This window comes from Bubalus kerabau, chromosome 5, assembly GCF_029407905.1.
Source record: "Bubalus kerabau isolate K-KA32 ecotype Philippines breed swamp buffalo chromosome 5, PCC_UOA_SB_1v2, whole genome shotgun sequence".
Taxonomy (NCBI): domain Eukaryota; kingdom Metazoa; phylum Chordata; class Mammalia; order Artiodactyla; family Bovidae; genus Bubalus; species Bubalus kerabau.
This window is the reverse complement of record NC_073628.1, coordinates 23,458,601-23,478,861: the sequence shown is the minus strand read 5'-3', so window position 1 is coordinate 23,478,861 and position 20,261 is coordinate 23,458,601. Positions and strand designations below refer to the sequence as shown.

Below are 20,261 nucleotides of genomic sequence, written 5' to 3'. Positions count from 1 at the left end.
AACGCTGCTTGTAAAAAACTTGGTTGGCACAAACAAGCAGAAGGACCCTTGCCGATGATTTCAGTTAGAAAGGTTATTTTGAGATTGATACCAAGCAGGGCCTTGTGGGGCTCCTGAGCACAGAGCCTTTCTGTGTCTCCCATTTCCTTGATCCCAGGAAACAGCCTTCATTCAACCTTCATGACCTTCCCTGAGTTCCAATGGGCAAATTCAAACAGTTGTTAATTAGGGAAGGGAGGGGACGCAAGACCAAGTAGAAACAGTCAAAAGCAGCCTTGGGGCAAGGTCCTGTTTCCCCATCAAAGGATACACACAACAATATCTTTGAGGTACTTTGTAGATATGGAAACCCCTTCCAGGTGGGAGAAGTTATGGTATGCTCCCCTTACGCATGTTGACCCCAGACCAGTTGGACCTGAAGGCTGATGATGTTGACACCTACTTAGCTCCCCACCAACCCATCAGAAGAAAGTCAGGAGCTGACATTTACTATTAAACTTGTCACTGTCTTCCCCAAGTGGGGACACACGGTTTTGAGGGCATTAGCCCACTGTGGCCCCCTTTGTCTGGCAAAGCAATCAAGCTACTCTTTTCTGCTTCCCCCAAAACTCTGTCCAAGATTTAATTCAGCACCAGTGTACAGAGGAGTTGAGTTTTGGGCATCAAGAGGTAGGCAAAGAGGAGGAGGAACAGAGAAGACTTGGAGGAAACAGCCCAGAACATTGGATGCTAACCCTAGGAAATCCTGCTCAAGTGTGGGGACGAGAGTGGAAATGGGTGACTACACAGCAGTCGAGCATCCAGGTCCTTAGAGGGGGGAACAGGCCATTTTCCCACTTAAGGAAAGGTTCTCCTTGGGATAGGCCCTTGGGACGAACAGGTGACCATATTTTCCAGTGTGTTACAGGTCGGGGGGAGGGTCAGTCAACCACAAACAGATTAGTGGCAACCAAGCAGCACATTTCATAGTTCTGTGTGGGGTGGACCCCTGCCAAGGACCCAGTGACTCGGGCTCTGTGTGCTGATGGCTAGGGATGCCCCAGCCACACACATCAGAGAGCATCCCCCCGAGGAGCAGTGATTGAAGCAGGGCTGAAACACTCTGGTGCCAGCAGCACCTGTTCTTTTAAGTTCTTGAAGAAGACAGGCATTTCCAAGCAAACAGTTCCCTTGCAGAGAAACTAACTCTGGCCACGAAAGATAAGCCTTGTGAAAACGTCAGCAAATGGGAGCTGGGTTCAAGATGAGATCTCTCTGGAAATATAAGAATATAGATTTATAAGAAGCCACTGGCACAGAAGCTAGTGGGAGGCACAAACCTGAGTGAGCAGGTTAGAGGAGCTACCTGATAACACATCTTCCTAGTGTTGGGGTGTGTGTGTGTGTGTGTGTGTGTGTGTGTGTAGAGGTGCACAAATCCATCTTCCTCTGGCCCTCTCCAGCAGTAGCTGTTTTCTGTTTCTCACCACCCTGGGTGGATGTGGGGTGTGTTTTCTTTTTCTTTTTTTTTTTTTCTTTCTTTTTTTAAAATTAATTATAAAAAATTTACACTACTTTTTAAAATTGGAGGATAATTGCCCTACAATGTTGGGTTTCCTTCTTGTTACTTGATTACTCAGTGCTATCTAGAAACCATTTGTTTTTTAATTCTATCATTTATAAAAAGGGAGCTCCTTTTTCTCTGCTTCACCCTTCGCTTTGACTCCGATGTTAGGCTATGCCATGCACTAATTTGCCAGCTACACTCATTCACCAACCTCCAGGTCTTTTCCTGGAATTCCCTGAAGACTGTTGCTCCTGGCTCTCACCAACACTATTCTGGTCATGGATCTTGGTGATTTCAATAGCCTCAGGAATAATCCATTCAGTGCTCTTACTCTCATTTCTCTGACCCCTTCTTCTGCAGCAGTTTTGTTCTTCTACTTCAGCACTCTCTCCCTTGGTCATACTATAGACTTTGACAGTACCAATATTGTGGTTTCAAGCATCTTGAGATCACCACCTATTTTTAAAAATAGGTATTTATTTATTTATTTGGCTGCATCAGGTCTTTGTGGTGGCATGTGAGATCTTTAGTTGCAACCCACGAACTCTTAGTTATGGCATGTGGGACCTAGTTCCCTGACCAGGGATGGAACCTGGGCCCCCTACACTGGGAGCTGGGAATCTTAGCCATTGGACCACCAGGGAAGTCCCTCAACCACCTCTTATTTTTTCGGTGCATCTCGTTCTAACAAACCTTAGACCCACCACTGGACCCTACAAGGTCTTGATCCTGACAACTTTACCAGGTCCCTTATCTACTTAGTAGCTTCCCTGGTGGCTCATATGGTAAAGAATTTGCATGCAATGCAAGAGACCCGAGTTCGAACCCTGGATTGGGAAATTCCCCTGGAGAAGGGAATGGCAATCCACTCCAGTATTCTTGCCTGGAGATTTCTATGGACAGAGGAGCCTGACGGGCTACAGCCAATGGGATCGCAAAGAGTCGGACATGAGTGAGCGACTAAGCACACAAAACAAATATGGGAAAGGGTGACAAGTAGGTAAGATGATTTTTAATCACGCAGTCATGTCTGACTCTTTGCAATCCCATGGACTGTAGCCTTCTAGGCTCCGCTGTCCATCGGGATTCTCAGGCAAGAATACTGGAGCAGTTTGCCCTGCCCTCCTTCAGGGGAGCTTCCCTACCCAGGGATTGAACTCAGGTCTCCCACATTGCAAGCGGATTCTTTGCCATCTGAGCCACCAGGGAAGTTTCAATTCCATGGTCAATCATTTAATTACTCCTTTGCACTCATCTTTAACTCTCTTGCACCTTTCTTGCTTGTGAGTAATAGTTTAGTAAAACCTCAACCCTGGTTAAAATTAAAACCCCCACCTATGATTATGCCTGTAACCACGCAACTGAAGGAAAAGCCTCAAACATGCTGACTAGTCTCACTTTAAATTCATAATCATGAACCTCACATGGGTCCTTAGCACCATCTGGCAACTGTACATGTTTCTAGTTCATACTTCTACTCTTCTGGACAACTATTTTATACCTTTTCAAATGTCCAGCATCTTTTTCTATTTTATTCATTGATGAACTTGCTTTCTATTTGTAATAGTTATTACAAATAGTTTGCAACCAGTTACCTCAGTATCTAGCATCTTGAAACAACAAATATTATCTCACAAAGTTTCTGGCTGGATACTCTAGCTCAGGGTCTCTTATGAGATTGCAGTCAAGTTGCTGGTCAAGACCACAGTCTCTGAAGACTTGACTGGGGCTGGAGGATCCACTTCTGAGATCACTCACCAGGCTGTTGGCAAGAGCCTTCAGTTCACTGCCACGGGGTCCTTTTTATATGACTTCTCATGACATAAATGGCTTCCCCCAGAGCAGACGTTGGGAACGAGTGAGAATCACAGCAAGAGTAAGAGATGGAGAGAATGAGAGTACATGGTGGAGAGAAACACAGCATTTTTTTACAACCTAATTTCTAGTGACATGTCATATACTGTTGGTCACACAGAACAATTCCACACAGTGCGTACAGTGTGAAAGGGGGCTACACACGGTGTGAATACCAGGAGGTGGGGCTTATAAGAGTCAGCTAACAAAAATACTACTTTACAGAGGAAACAGAGCAATCAGAAAAGAACTTCCACAAGCTCCCGCTGCCACATTAGCCAATTACCAGTATATATTCTATTTCACTGCTAGTGTTACAATGAACTCTCTCTCCTGCTATCTAAGGCCAATCCCTCCAACTGTTCACTAGATCCATTCCCTCTTGTTCATTACATCCTGTTCCCTCTTACCCACTTAAGGACACAGATACAAAAACTCCCCCATCTCTCTCCTGCATTGTCAGTTTTCTTTTGTTTACTGCATAGTTTGCATCAACAGTACACATGGACTGCAATATTAAAGAAAAGAATCCTATGATCCTATCTTTCAGATACACATTTTCTCTGTCACTTTACAATTCAACTCACTGTAAGAGTTGTCTAAAATGGCTGTCTCCACTTTTTCCTCCCTCTCTAGGTCTACCCAACGGAGCCTTTTGATCTCAAGCTACCCCCAAAACACTGCTCTCATAAAAGTTATCTATGACCTCCATGTTGTTCAATCCAACAGTTAAATTTCAGTCATCATCTTATTTGACCTATCAGAATTTAACACAGGTCAAATTCCTCTTTAATAAAACATTTTCTTCAAGGTATTACACACCCCTGGTTTTCTTCCTAGGCTTACTGGCTGATCCTTCCAATCTCTTTGCATTCCCCTCTTCTTCCCAGCCTGTTTAATGTGAGGAAGCCCCAGGGCTCAGGTTCTCAGCCAGGCAGGTAGGCACTCACTCTGGAGCGATTGTACCTGCTGTTCACTTTGCCTGGAACTTTTAGAAAGCTCTCCAGTGAAAATCGGCTTGTTCCACTAGTCCATGGAAATTTGTATTGGAGTCTTTGCTCAAAATTATCTCGGTGAAGCCTTCTCTGGTCATCCTATCTAAAATTCCATCTCCTCTACCCTCTGACACACTTTTTATCCTCATCCTCAGCTTTTTTGACTATGCCAAAGCCTTTGACTGTGTGGATCACAACAAACTGTGGAAAATTCTGAAAGAGATGGGAATACCAGACCACCTGATCTGCCTCTTGAGAAATTTGTATGTAGGTCAGGAAGCAACAGTTAGAACTGGACATGGAACAACAGACTGGTTCCAAATAGGAAAAGGAGTTCGTCAAGGCTGTATATCGTCACCCTGTTTATTTAACTTATATGCAGAGTACATCATGAGAAATGCTGGACTGGAAGAAACACAAGCTGGAATCAAGATTGCAGGGAGAAATATCAATAACCTCAGATATGCAGATGACATCACCCTTATGGCAGAAGGTGAAGAGGAACTCAAAAGCCTCTTGATGAAAGTGAAAGTGGAGAGTGAAAAAGTTGGCTTAAAGCTCAACATTCAGAAAACAAAGATCATGGCATCCGGTCCCATCACTTCATGGGAAATAGATGGGGAAACAGTGGAAACAGTGTCAGACTATTTTTCTGGGCTCCAAAATCACTGCAGATGGTGACTGTAGCCATGAAGTTAAAAGACGCTTACTCCTTGGAAGGAAAGTTATGACCAACTTAGATAGCATATTCAAGAGCAGAGACATTACTTTGCCAACAAAGGTTCGTCTAGTCAAGGCTATGGTTTTTCCTGTGGTCATGTATGGATGTGAGAGGAGTTGGACTGTGAAGAAGGCTGAGCGCCGAAGAATTGATGCTTTTGAACTGTGGTGTTGGAGAAGACTCTTGAGAGTCCCTTGGACTGCAAGAGATCCAACCAGTCCATTCTAAAGGAGATCAGCCCTGGGATTTCTTTGGAAGGAATGATGCTAAAGCTGAAACTCCAGTACTTTGGCCACCTCACGCAAAGAGTTGACTCATTGGAAAAGACTCTGATGCTGGGAGGGATTGGGGGCAAGAGGAGAAGGGGACGACAGAGGATGAGATGGCTGGATGGCATCACTGACTCGATGGACGTGAGTCTGAGTGAACTCCGGGAGTTGGTGATAGACAGGGAGGCCTGGCGTGCTGCGATTCATGGGGTTGCAAACAGTCAGACACGACTGAGCGACTGATCTGATCTGATCTGATCTCAGCTTTTAATTTACAATGCTCATCACCCAGACACATTTGTTTACTTATTCATGAGTCTGTTTTGTTATTTCTCATCGTCACTTCCATGAACAAGGGATATTTATCTGTTTTGTTCACTACTATACATTTCCAGTGCCTAAAACAGTAGGTATATAAAAATCTCTCAATTATAAGTTACACAAAAGAATGAATGGGTATCTCACAGGGATAATGAAGTGTCCCTGGGTTATAGTCAAGCTTGGAGCAGACAGGGAGACCACTCAGGAGGCTACCATACTTATGCATAAGAACATGTATGAAATAGCACTACTAATGTAAGGAGGTGTACAAAGGATCAGCATGATTTACAAGTGGCTTGAAAGTGTTAGTTGCTGAGTCGTGTCCAACTCGTTGGGACCCCATGGACTGTAGGCCACCAGGTTCCTCTGTCCATGGGACTTTCCAGGCAAGAATACTGGAGTGGGTGCCATTTCCTTCTCCAAGGGATCTTCCCGAAGGGATTGAAGCTTGGTCTCTTGCATTACAGGCAGATTCTTTATGGTCTGAGCTGCTGGCTTAGTTCATTCCTCAAGGAAGCCCTGCCAGGCCCGCCTTCGCCCATCCTTTTCCTGTGCTTCCTTCAATTAGGCCCCTGGCCAGCTCAGTTATGGGCTTCTCTGATGGCTCAGTGGTAAAGAAGCCTCCTGCCAAGGAGGATACCCGGTCCGATCCCCCCTGTCGGGAAGATCACTGGAGAAGGAAATGTCAACCCACTCCAGTACTCTTGCCTAGGGAATCCCACGGACAGAGGAGCCTAGCGGGCTACAGTCCATGGGATCGCAAAAGAGTCAGACACGACTTAGCAACAACACGCTCAGTCAACCAGCTTTTCAGCCCAACGTACTCCTTTTCCTGAAGATGCCGGACGTCCCCGGCGCTGGGATATTCGAGGCACCGCCGGCGGACCCACATTTCTGATGGCCGGTTTCCCAGCCGCCGGGTGGACCCACCCAGGCCGCACCCATTCCACTAGCATTCACAAGTCCCACCCCCTCAGCGAGACGAAGTGGAGGTGACGCACATCTGGAGCGCTAAACTCCGCCCCTCACGCTTTCCCAGTCCCCGGGAGATGACGCAAGCCCGGTAGAGGCGGCTACGAGGCCGCCGAGGGGCGGGGCGGGACAGCGCGGCGCGGCCTTCTCCGAAGCGGCGGTTTACTGGCGGTAGTTACCTTAGTATCCACGTTAGCTTGAGTTGTGGCCAGCTGCGATCGATACTACTAGGCCGGTGCAGTCTCAGCCAGAGTGTGACCCCGAGGCCTGAGAAACAGGATTTTCTCTGGTCCGGGACTCCCCGGCGTTCAGCGCTGTCCCCATAACCGGATACCAATTATTTGAACTTTCGACTTCAGACCCAGGTTCCCACCCCGCACCCTCCCAGTCCCATCGCCCTCCCGCTGCTACGCTCTTTCCTTCCTTTCCCATGTCGCTGGGCCACCCATGGCACAGTTTCCTTCTCAGGTTCTTATTTGTCCCCCGCTCTCCTCCGTGTTGCTTTTCGAGGGCGATCTTGAAACATTTCCTTCCTTTATAACACTTCTTTTGTATCTTCCCTTTCCCCTTTTCCCCCTTCCTTCCTTTGCCAGAATCTTTGTCAGACTAGGGTCTCCTGCAAGGCTTCACTCATTTTCAGAAGTCTGTGGCACAGGTGTTAGGGAATTGAGTTTTTAAGGCGGTCATTTGAAGATTTTGAGCTTTTCCTCTCTCCTAACCAGGAGTCATAGATGCCAAGAAGTATGGCCCCCCTCAAGAAGCCTCGAAATACCACAAAGTTGCCCCTGGCTTTAAACCCCTTGAAGAGCAAGAACGTGTTGGCAGTGCTGGCTGAGAGGAACCAGGCTATAGTACCCGTCGGGGCCTGGGTGGAGCCTGCCCCGCCAGATAGTTCAGAAGTCCCGGCAGCTGTGAGTGTCAGTTTGATGCCTATGTGGTGGGGTTTCTTCTCCCATCTTTCTTTTTATTAGCCTTCCCTAATTCCTTGTGCTCGGATAAGCAGTCTGGGGTTGCCATTTGTATTCCGTCATAAATAGTTATGTTTTTGCTTTACGGTTATTGAACAAATATGTAGTTGTTAATTAAATTATCATACAAAGATGTTTAGTTGTTTCTAAAATGTGGTACACTCTTAATCTTTGGTGTACACTTGAAAGCCACAATTTGGAACCAGTCATGCACTTCAGGAAAATGTTTGGTAATCTCAAGGTGAGGGCAAAAGAGGGCAGACACACAATGGGAGTTAAGGAAAGAGGCGCCGGTGGCTTCAGTTTGTCTGGTCTTGAGTTAACTTGAGTCACTTGTCCAGACTATCTCCTTTGGAATTGTGTTACCTAATTGTTCATTGATACTTGTACATTCTACTCTCTGGTACATATGTTCTAGAATAGTTTATGGGACAGATTTCTTGGAACTCATATAATTTTAACTGGAATTTAAATTCACTTGATTTTGAGAATTTAGAGACTGTGAAATAATTTGAGGCACCCCTCAGAATTAGAATTTGGTATCACTGTTAGAAGTAGGGATAGACAGGAGGTATGATGGGTTTATTTAATTTGGAGATTCCTTATGACTTCACTTTCACTTTTCACTTTCATGTATTGGAGAAGGAAATGACAACGCACTCCAGTGTTCTTGCCTGGAGAATCCCAGGGATGGGGCAGCCTGGTGGGCTGCCGTCTCTGGGGCCGCACAGGGTCGGACATGACTGAAGCGACTTAGCAGTATGGAAGAGAAACATAGTCTAGAGAAGAGCAATACAGTATAGGACATAAGTGTTGGAGTCAGAGAACGTTCTAGCTTTGCTACTTGCCAGCTGTAGGATCTTTGGCTGCTACTAAAGATGAATGTTTCTGAGCCCGTTTCCTCATCTGTCGTGTAAGAGATAAGAAAACCTAGTATTGGAGCTAGTTTTGAGGATTCAGTGATGTGAGTTAAAGTGTTTATGCTAATAGATCTGTAATCATGGTGACTACTGTTATTTTCATTCTTTGCTATTCAGAGCACTTAGAGGAAGCGAACAATGATCAAGGACTCAAATGTAATAAAATGTTCCAGATTGTTTTGGAATTAAGCATTATATAAATATTGAGTACCTTTGTATTCTAGGCTCCATTACAGTAGGGGAAACAAAGGAGAATGAAAATCATTTCCTATCCTCAAAGCATTCATAAGCTAATAGGGAGTTAAGAATCATTGTACTCAATGTAAGAATGAGAGGTGGTGGGTGGTGGCGGTGGTGTAGTCACTAAGTCATGTCTGACTCTTGGGACCCCATGGACTGTAGCCTGCTAGGCTCCTCTGTCCATGGGATTCTCCAGGCAAGAATGTTGGAGTGGGTAGCCACTCCCTTCTTCAGGGAATCTTCCCAATCCAGGAATTGAACCCAGGTCTTCTGCATTGTAGGCGGATTCTTTACCATCTGAGCCACCAGGGAAATTGAGCAAGCTGGTATATGCGGACCATTTTACTCACTTTAGAAACGGAAACATAAGATAGGTTTGAACTGGTTCATTGAGAATGAAGAAACTTTTAGTTCTCAGTACATGAAAAATTAAGATTTGATTTTTGTGCTCACAGATTCTAAGTTTTAGTTTGTGATTTGGTTTAAGTTCTTGGTATTCACTTGAGCTTCCCTGGTGACTCAGATGGTAAAGAATCTGCCTGCAATGCAGGAGACCTGGGTTCAGTCCCTGGTTTGGGAAGATCCCCTGGAGGAGGGCATGGCAGCCCACTCCAGTGTTCTTACCTGGATAATCCCCATGGACAAAGGACCCTGGTGGGCTATAGTCCATGGGGTTGCAAAGACTCAGACATGACATAGCGACTAAGCACAGCACAGCTATGTCTAGATTATCAGCTCTGAACTACTGTGACTTCTTTATTGTACAGGGAATTTGGGATTATAGAACTGAATTATTTTTTTGGGACTGTATCCTGACCACTTTGTGTTTACAGTAGGCAAAACTAGTGGGACAGTAAATTTATTTTCTATCTTTCATCTTTAAAGACTTCAGCATATATAATTGAAGAAGAACTGAAGGAGCAGCTAAGAAAGAAGCAAGAAGCTCTGAAGCGTTTTCAGAGACAAGTCAGAAGCCGAGTAAATCAGCAAATTAGGCTGAGAAAAAAGCAACAACTTCAGCGGTCTTATGAAGCTGTAAGTTCAAAAGTGAGCCTGAGTAAAGATTGGATGGGACATGTGTTTGTTATGGGAAATGCTATTAGGCAATAACAGCATCACCTTTTTTGAGCCCAGGCTTTGTATAATCTGATTAACTAGTGAGGGCAGTAGATTTGTAGGCAGAGAACCTGTTGTTTCTGTTTTCCTGTGTTGTTCTGACTACCTCTTTTGCTTTCACCAAATAGTAATAAATAATGTCAGAGTTTGGGCTGGGGTTTGAATTCTGGCTTTGCTCCCTACTAGCTACGTGACCTTCGGAGAAGGCAATGGCAACCCACTCCGGTACTCTTGCCTGGAAAATCCCATGGATGGAGGAGCCTGGTGGGCTGCAGTCCATGAGGTTGCTGGGAGTTGGACACGACTGAGCGACTTGACTTTCACTTTTCACTTTCATGCATTGGAGAAGGAAATGGCAACCCACCCCAGTGTTCTTGCCTGGAGAATCCCAGGGACGGGGGAGCCTGGTGGGCTGCTGTCTATGGGGTCACACAGAGTCGGATAGGACTGAAGCGACTTAGCAGCTGCAGCAGCTATGTGACCTTGGGCCAAGTGCTTAAATTCTCTCAGCATGGTTTCTTTATCTGTGAAGTGGGGATATAATACTTGTCCCACAGTGTTGTTTTGAGAATTAGATAATGTAGATTATTAGCACCCAGTAGGTACCTGGTAAATGTTAGTTTCTTTGCCAACTAAAATTTCCCATCCCTCTCACCAACCCCGGTTTTAAGACTTTTGGGCTGCTTGAGGATATTAGTTGATTATACTGGGCTGGGGGGAATCATTCTCAGTAGAGAATCTCATTCTTTCTTCTTTCGTGTAGGCAGAGAAAGAAGGCTCTATAGCCATGTACTCTTCAGATCCAGCACACTTAACTCCTAAAAGAACCAGCGTTTTTCCAAGCAATTTGAATGCTGCTATTGGAAGGGCCAGATTGCCTCCTCCCCAGATGCTTGAGGGTGGAATAGAAGACCGAGAGAATCAGAGTGAACTGTTCCAACAACAAGCCCAGGCTGTAAGTACATATTCATTTTATTTATGTCTCTGGTTTTTTTCTTTTTTTTAGATATATGACATACCTGGCCTATGATGTAGAGATTAGGTGTCACATCAACTTGGATTTTTATCACGTCCCCCCCTTTTTTTACCTTTGTAAAGTGAAGATTAATGGGATGATGTTTATTTTTAATATATATTTAAAGTTATATAAGAGTCCTTTGGACAGCAAGAGGATCAAATCAGACAATCCTAAATGAAATCAACCCTGAATATTCAGTGGAAGGACTGATGCTGAAGCTGAAGCTCCACTACTTTGGCCACCTGATGTGAAGAGCCAACTCATTGGAAAAGACCCTGATGGTTGGGAAAGGTTGAGGGCAGGAAGAGAAGGGGGAGATAGAGGATGAGATGGTTGGATAGCATCACCGAGTCAATGGACATGAGTTTCAGCAGACTCCAGGAGATTGTGAAGGACAGGGAAGCCTGCGTGCTATAGTCCGTGGGGTTGCAAAGAGTTGGACATGACTTAGTGACTGAACAACAGCAACAACAATTTATATTTATTGATTGGACACTTATGATACCAAAGTATTCGAGTTCAAAACTTAGGAAAAAAAGCTTTAAGTCAAAGAATGTAGATTTTCCAATTATACTTAAGTTGTTATGGGTAAGTGACTCTCAGTTTATAGCATATGGACAAAAGTGATTCCTAACCTCTATTCCACAAAGGTTCAGTACATATATGGGAATTTCAATGACTGTTTTTGTTTTTTTTTTCTGTCCCTCAGTCTGATTATCACAATAAATTGATCTATAAGTCAAGTAATAATAAGTGAACTCTAAATTGACATACTCACACATTTTTAATATAATTTTTCACTGATTGACTTTGTATACCTAATATTTAAAAATTAACCACCATGAGTAGCTCCATCCACTCAAGTCACTCGATGCCATCTAATCAGCACCCCCACCCTGCTTACTGTACCTTGGCTTTTGTTCAGTTGGTCACGTTCTTCACCTTGGTTGTGGGAATAATCTTTCATCTTATCATTTTATTTTATTTCATTTTATTTAGTTCTACAAGTTTATTGCTACCAACTCATCTCCCTCCACCCTCCTCATGCGTATGTGCTCAGTCATGTAACCCCATAGGCTGCAGCCCGCCAGACTCCTGTCCATGGACTTTTCCAGGCAAGAATACTGGAGTGGGTTGGCATTTCCTTCTCCTATCTTATCCTTTTAAAATGTAATCCAAAGGGTTAGTAAGAGGGGAAAAAAAATGTGGAAAGTTATGATTATGTGAAAATAAAAGTTGTGTGATGCTAATATGCTTGGTCATAAATATAAAGCAAATCTTTTTGTGCTGTTAGGATAAATAGAGAAAGCTTTATAAGTACATGTGTGTTGAAATACTTTTTAAAAAGATTTTTTTCTCTTTCCCAGACTATGACTTTTTGTTGTTATTGTTTGGCTTGTAGTGATCATTTTTTATTTTCTTTTAAATATTATGAACAATTTACCAAGCCAGTATTTATTGAGCCAGACACTGCATAAAGTACAAAGGATAAAACATTGACCAAGACAGACACAGCCCTTGCTTTCATGGTGCTGGTAGCTATAAATCTCATTGTAGTGAGGCTTGTACTTCATCTGTATAATACTTAAATAGGACCCATCAGTCCACAGATATTTGAATATACTGTGTTTGTTAAGCACTGTGGGGATACTAATGATATGTGAAATAGGACCTTTCATGGGTTTACATTTCCAAGTAGAGATACAAAGCTGCTGCTGCTAAGTCGCTTCAGTCGTGTCTGACTCTGTGCGGCCCCATAGATAGCAGCCCACCAGGCTCCCCGTCCCTGGGATTCTCCAGGCAATAACACTGGAGTGGGTTGCCATTTCCTTCTCCAATGCATGAAAGTGAAAAGTGAAAGTGAAGTCTCTCAGTCATGTCTGACTCTTAGTGAACCCATGGACTGCAGCCCACCAGGCTCCTCCGTCCATGCAATTTTCCAGGCAAGAGTACTGGAGTGGGGTGCCATTGCCTTCTCCGAGATTCAAAGCTAACAGACTCCTAATCTGTTGGTTAATAATATGGAAATATTTGCTGCATTTGGTGATAAATCTGTGCAGTGGAAGTTCAAAAATGTTTTAATTCTAAAGAAATAGTTAGGGAAGAATTCTTGGAGGAGGTGGAATTGAGCTGTATATTTTGAACTGGTAAACTGAGTTGAATTGGTAAATTAAAAAGAATTTTAAGATAGGAACAGTAAAAAGTCTAGAATATTAAAGTTTTTATACCCTGTTTTTTTTTTTTTTTTTTCTTTTTGGGCTGTTCCTTGGGGCTTGTGGGATCTTCTTGTTCCCTGACCAAGGATCAAATCCATGCTGTTTGCTGTAGAAGCAAGGAGTCCTAACCATTAGACCACCAGGGAAGTCCCAACCCTGTTTTTTTCTTTAAAGAAGATGAGCTATTGAGGAATATTCAGTGACTTAAACTACTCTAAGCCTATAAACTTGTGCTTATGCAATCTGTGACAATAGAAGCTCAATTTTTTTTTTTTTTTAAATCTTACTGTTTCTGTTGCACTTTCTGTCCACTAGATGTCACTGAGAACTAGACAGTGAGACAGTGTCCAAAGCACTAACTCCTTTGGGACAGTTCCAGGCAAACTGGGACAGCTGGTCACCCTGTCTCTACATGTGTTCACTCTTTTTACTTACTTTTCTACTACTAACTGGTATTCTCATCATCACAGCTCCAAAACTTTGGCATACTTAAAACTCTTTTAGCCTCTCTGTATGCATGTTCATTTTACATAAATTATGTAAAATGAACATTTAACAAATAGGGGGATTTGTAAGCCCACAAACTTAGTGGCTTAAAATGACAAAAACTTTTTCTCTCACAGTTGTGGAGACCAGAAGTCCAAAATCAGTTTCACTGAGCCAAAATCAAGGTGTCTGCAAGGATATGCTCCTTCCACAGATTCTAGGGAAAATTTGTTCTTTGACTCTTCAAGCTTTTGGTGTCTGCTGGCATTCCTTTGCTTTTGGCCACATCAAACCAGTCTTTGGCTCCATCTTCATATCATCTTTTCTGTATGTCTAGTTTTCCTCTATCTGTTTTATAAAAAGCACTTGTGATGGCTTTTAGTGTTGGTCTAGATAATCCACGATTATCTCATCTCAAGATCCTCAACTTAATCACATGTGCAAAGGCCCTTTCTCCTTATAAAGTAACAATTACAAGTCTAAGGAATTAAGACCTGATACCTTTGTGTGCGTGCTAAGTTGCTTCAGTTGTGTCCAACTCTTTGGGACACCGTGGACTATAGCCTGCCGGGCTCCTCTGTCTGTGGTATTCTCCAGGCAAAAATACTGGGTGGGTTGCCACACTCTTCTCCAGGGGGTCTTCCTGATTGAGGAATCAAACCCACATCTCTTGTACATCCTGCATTAGCAGATGGGTTCTTTTACCATTGATGCCACTTGGGAAGCCCCTTGATATCTTTGGGTGACTGTTACTCAGCATACTACATCCTAATAGCAGGTCATTGAAAGGGCTTTTGGGTTGATTTAATGACAGAGAAACTGAATGTTAGATATAGTCCAATTGCTGGACCAGCTGAAATATCCTGCTTAAGGGACTAAAATCAGTCTGCGATTCTAATAGAGGTTGGACTTGATGGAAAATGAAGACTACGTAACTCTTATTTTAAATCTGTCACACCAAGTATTTTGCATCCTTGGTCCCATTACACAGGGCAGTGATGTCTGCCATACCTGACAATGAGTTAAAGCAGGCATGTTCATGGCTCTGTATTTTTTTGTAACTTCAACTGCAAATATACTGTGTCTTTTTGCATTGTAATTAACTCTATCTTGGGGAGTTGGTGATGGACAGGGAGGCCTGGCGTGCTGCAATTCACGGGGTCGCAAAGAGTTGGACACGACTGAGCGACTGAACTGGACTGACCCCTTTAGCTACTCTACTAACTAAATTTAGCTACTCTATGGTGAAGTCGCTCAGTCGTGTCCGACTCTTTGCAACCCCATGGACTGTAGCCCACCAGGCTTCTTAGTCCATGGAATTTTCCAGGCAAGAGTACTGGAGTGGGTTGCCATTTCCTTCTCCAGGGGATCTTCCCAACCCAGGGATTGAACCTGGGTCTCCCACACTGCAGGCAGATGCTTTACCATCTGAGCCACCAAGGAAGCCCAGCTACTCTACTCTAACTAAATTTAAAAGTCCTCCTTTTAATAGAATAAAGTATAATGTTTCAAGCTGGTTTCTCTGGCTAGAGGTATAGACCTTCTTAGAAGCAAGGTCAAAACAGAGGTAATATGCTGTAAGGAAACTGGATTGGTAACAAGAGAGAATTTTCATCTCTAGTCACTATTAGTAAATACCATAAAATATTTGTTATTTATATCTGTAAACCATAATCATTATTTCCCTTTAAGGAAGAAATGATGTCATTAAACTTTCACTGGATGGGTTGAAATTGGTCCTGGCTTTGCCATAATTTCACTGAATTGTATAAGGATACACTTTCCTGGATTTTCCTTAAAGGAACATTCTGTGCAAATATGTGAAATATAAAATAGGCAGTGCTTCTCTGAAAAAGAAATCAAAGTAGGTACTTACTGAAATTGCCAGGTAGAAATACAGAATAAACACAAAATTAACATTTGATATTAATATTTATTACTAATTGTTGTCTAGAGTACTTGAAACAAATTGGTTCTGTTGAGATGTTTGAGTTTGTGTTCTAAATTAATGTAGGAAGGCTTCCTGGAAGAAGAGACATTTGAGAAAAGACAAGTAAGTACAGTCTTCAAATGTTACAGGTGAAAAAGGAGCCCGTGTAAATAAGAAAAAACAATTTTAGGGAAGTAGGAGTGATAAAAGTGATCAGGCATGCAAGGACCAGCTGAAGAAATAACTCTTTATTAAGAAGATAGATAAAAGGTAAAGAATATCTGCTGAAGCATTTCCAAATTCAGATCTTTAGGTTCTAATATTTTTGTGTACTTACTTAATATAAAGCATACATTATTAAAAAATGATTTGAGTAACAGCACTTAAATCAAGTTATGAAATGCAGTCTCTTAGAATAATAAAACCATGTTGTAAAAGCTTATCAGCACATCAGAAAGTCTTCTTTGCAGGTAATCCTCTGGTCTCAGGTCTGGCATTTTTTAATAATAGGGGCCTGTTTTCCTGTTGGAACACTTAGTGAATCTGGTATTAAGACTTTAGCCTGTTTTTGTTTTCTTTTTTTCCCTTTTCCTTGGCAGCTTAGTCAAAGCATGAAACAAGCACGTCACCGGCTGGCATCATTTAAAACTGTGAATCAGAAAGATGCACCGGAGTTTCCAGATGATAGAAAGAAAAGCTTTCCCACCCAGGAGGTAACCTAAGTTCTCATGAGTTGTTTCTAAAAATACAGGTAAAAAATAGGATAAAGATTAATTTATACCTCAGCATTATTTAGAACTGAAAAATAATTGGAAATGACCTTAATTTTCCAATAGTAGGGAGTGGTCTACAAACATAATATATCCATATATAGCTGTTATCAAAAATATCATGCTTTCAAAGGATATTTGAAGCCTTGGGAAAGTGTTTGTGATATAAAGGTAAGTGGAAAAAGTAGGATATAAATTAGATATAGTATAAGCTCAATTTAAAAAATTCACCCAATAAGTATTTATGGACTATATGTAGTTGCCAGGCATTGTTCTAGAAGCAGAACTTAACAGCAATGAAAAGATCCCTCAAGGAGCTCCTGTGCTAGTAGGGAAGCATATTCTTAAACAAGCACATAAATACAGAATATTATTTCCAATGATAAGTGTAAGGCAAAATATTGAGATGGGGAGAGAACGCTATATGCATAGACAAAGACCTGAAAAGAAATGAACCAAGAGGTTCATGCTGATGATTTCTGGGTAGTGTTATTACAAGTGATTTTTTTTTATTTTTTCTTAATCATAGAAATTTTCCATAATGTATATATTTTAAATTTTAATCAGGAAGGAAGAGGTCAATGGCATGTTTTTAAAAAAAGGAAATTCTCTTGGTTTTTTGGATTTTTTTTTTTTTTTCACCATACCAAACAGCAAGAGGAACTTCCCTGACCAGGAATTGAACCTGTGCCTTCTGCAGGAGAAGCATGGAGTGTTAACCACTAGACCACCAGGGAAGTCCAGAAAGAAATTTTTTGTTTCAAAATATAGAATAACTTTCTGGACGTCCTGGTATATATTTTTCCTGGTATATATTTTACCATAGTGAAAATAAAGACTGTGATTTCAGTGAGAAAAGCTATAGAATAAAGTTAGATCGAATTGGAACCTAAATATTAAGTTAGAGTTAAAAGAATATTTAAAGCCATGCTTATAAAATCACATTGTTTTGGTGTCTCCTTATTTCCACATTCACAAATTTGGATCCTAAACCCGTATATTTCCCTGTGTTTACTTAATTTTGGAAGTTTTGATAGGCAGCATCGATAAAATGGATTATTAATCAGTCTTTTTTAACTCTCTTTTGGTACGTTTATCAGCTGTCTCTTGTTTAGTTCTCTCTCAGTTTTCCTACCTAATTGGTATTTTTTTTTTTTTTTACATTTTCCTAGATTACATATATGTTTATATTTTATTTTTGTATTTTTTCCTTGAGTATCTCAGTGCAACCAGCAACCATCAAAGACATGCCTCTATGTTTGTAGTTAGTAGAATACTTCCTCTATAGTGATAATTAAGAAACTTATAGTTAAATATGGACTTCCCTGTAGCTCAGATAGTAAAGAATGTGCCTGTAATGCAAGAGACCTGGGTTTGATCACTGGGTCAGGAAGATCCCTGGAGAAGGAAAGTGGCAATCCACTGCAGTATTCTTGCCTGGAGAATCCTGTGGACAGAGGAGCCTGGTGGGCTACAGTTCATGTGGTCACAAACAGCTGGACACGGCTAAGTGACTGGCACACATGGTGAAATGTGAAAAGCAAGTAGGCATGGGTGTGCCGAATATGGCGTTCCATCTTGGATGCATTAAGTGTGCTTACCTCTAGGATTGCATTGTTGTGACTCAAGACACAGTTTCGTTTGTAACTAAATTCTTGACTTGGTTTCTTGACAATTTTCATACCTCTTCCACAGATTCGGCAGTACTGTAGTTTTGGTCCATAAGACTGACTTCCTGGTACTGCTAAAAGGAGATGGTTGGACCCAGTTTATTTAAACCAGAAAAAGAAGGATGACCAGATCCTAGAGACTGATACTTTATAACCTTTCAATTGGTGTCTTTCCAAAAAGAGTACTGTTCCTAGGTCTGACTGAAATAATTATCCAGTAGAAGGGAGGAGGTTAAGTCTTATATAACATCCTTGTATAAACCAGTTTTATACGTCAAAGGTGCCATTTAAGTGTAGTTCATTATGATAATGATGAACTCTGGTCTAGCTGCTTGCTTTCAAATAATGCATGTGCTATTTCAGATAAAGTACCACAAACAAATCTATGCCATATAATTGACAGCGAAATTTTTCTTATCGAGTATGTAGTCTTTGCTTTAAATCTGAACAGTTCTACCCACTCAGTTGTGAGCAGGAGGAATCTGCTGGTCAGAAAGGAGAACAGCCTATAACCCAGTTGAGCTCTGGTTTCATTTGCTTGTTAGACTTATTTTTACTGACATTAGAATCTGTCTGGTTGTTACCGTTGTTCTAGATTTAGAGATACACGTAGAAGATAGGTTTGTTTGCCCACTGTTAGATCACCAAGACAAAATTATAAGCATTCTAAAGTTGTTACTGGCTAAGATAGGGCAAATTGCAAAGAAAGTTCAAGTATTCTACTATCTTATTTCACTCCTTACGTTTGTTATGTAAATGATTTGTTAGTATACTTGAAATAGAACTCTCTATTCTGTATTAGATTACCATAAACTGGTAAGATTGTATCAGATATTTCACAAAAACTCAACTTAGTGTTATGAGCATATTGCTTTCTCTAGACCATTTGTATTTGTATTAATTTTTCTTTTTTGCAGAAAGCAGTTTGTAGGAAGCCATCATTTACCAGGATAAATATAGGCGTAAGAGGAGAACTGCCCTTGGAGGTCCATCAAGGTCTTTTAACTCCTGCAGATTACCAGAAATTCATGGATGATCAGGTAGGTAAATATAAAGAGTAGAGGGGAAAAAAGATGCCCTGTTATAACTAACCATACAAGATGGAATTAAGTACTGGGATTATAATATCCAATAATTTTTTTCTAATGGTTTTATTGAGCTATAATTCCCATACCACACAGTCTACCTAAAGTGTACTCTTCAGTGGTTTTTGGTATATTCACAGGATTGTGCAACCATCATGTGAAGTCGCTCAGTCGTGTCTGACTCTTTGCGATCCCATGGACTGTAACCTAACAGGCTTCTCTGTCCATGGGATTTTACAGGCAAGAATACTGGAGTGGGGTGCCATGTGCAGCCATCACCACAATCTAATTTAGAAGATTCTCATTATCCCTAAAAGAAACACTGTACCCATTAACTGTCACTCTCTAGTCCCTTCCTGTTTCTCTCCCCAGTACTAAACAACCACTAAGCTACTTTCTGTCTCTGTAGATTTGCTTATTCTGGGCATTTCATGTAAATGTGTGTGTCATATAAATGGAATAGTATAAAATGGGGCTTTTGTGACTGACTTCTTTTACTTTGCTTAATGTATTCAGAGTTTATCCACCTTGTAGCATGTATCAGTACATCAGTATATTACACTTGGTATATCCATTCATCAGTTAATAGACATTTGGATTTTTTCCACTTAGCTTTTATGCATAATTGTGCTGTAAGCAGTTACATGTATTTGTGTGAACATTCGTTTCTCTAGTTATGGAATTTCTGGGTCACATGGTAACTCTTTGCCTAATATTTTGAGGAACTGTCAAGCTGTTTTCCATTAGCAATATATGAGGTTTCCAGTTTCTCCACATCCTCTTCAATCGTTGTTGTTGCCCATCTTTTTATAGCCTCCTAAGTAGGTTTGGAGTGGCATTTCACCATACTTTTAATTTGTATTTTCCTGATGACTAATGATCTTGAGTATCTTTTCATGTGCTTATTGCCTGTTTGTTTATCTCTCTTGAAGAAAAATCTGTGTTCAGATGCAGTACCATTTTTAAGTTGGATTGTCTTTTTATTATCAAGTTGTAAGAATTCTTTGGGCTTCCCCGTGGCTCGGCAATAAGGGATCCACCTGCAATGCAGGAGACACAGCTTTGATCTCTGAGTTGGGAAGATCCCCTGGAGAAGGAAATGGCAACCCACTCCAGTATTCTTGCCTGGGAAATCCCATGGACAGAGGAGCCTGGCGGGCTACA

At 41.7% G+C, this 20,261-nt stretch overlaps 1 protein-coding gene across 12 annotated transcripts in view; it reads left to right on the top strand.

Moving 5' to 3' along the window:
• The first annotated feature begins 6,699 nt into the window (after positions 1-6,699).
• The window catches only part of CCDC15 (coiled-coil domain containing 15), a 50,961-nt gene continuing 37,399 nt past the window's right edge, over positions 6,700-20,261 (top strand). For 2 of the 12 annotated variants that reach the window (XM_055581256.1, XM_055581259.1), the window contains exons 1-6: positions 6,856-7,043; positions 7,401-7,589; positions 9,692-9,841; positions 10,686-10,877; positions 16,172-16,285; positions 18,930-19,052. In XM_055581256.1, coding sequence (XP_055437231.1) covers positions 7,410-7,589; positions 9,692-9,841; positions 10,686-10,877; positions 16,172-16,285; positions 18,930-19,052 — 759 coding nt within the window. In that variant the 5' untranslated portion in view covers positions 6,856-7,043; positions 7,401-7,409. The other 10 variants (XM_055581254.1, XM_055581251.1, XM_055581258.1 and 7 more) reach the window with 8 other exon arrangements.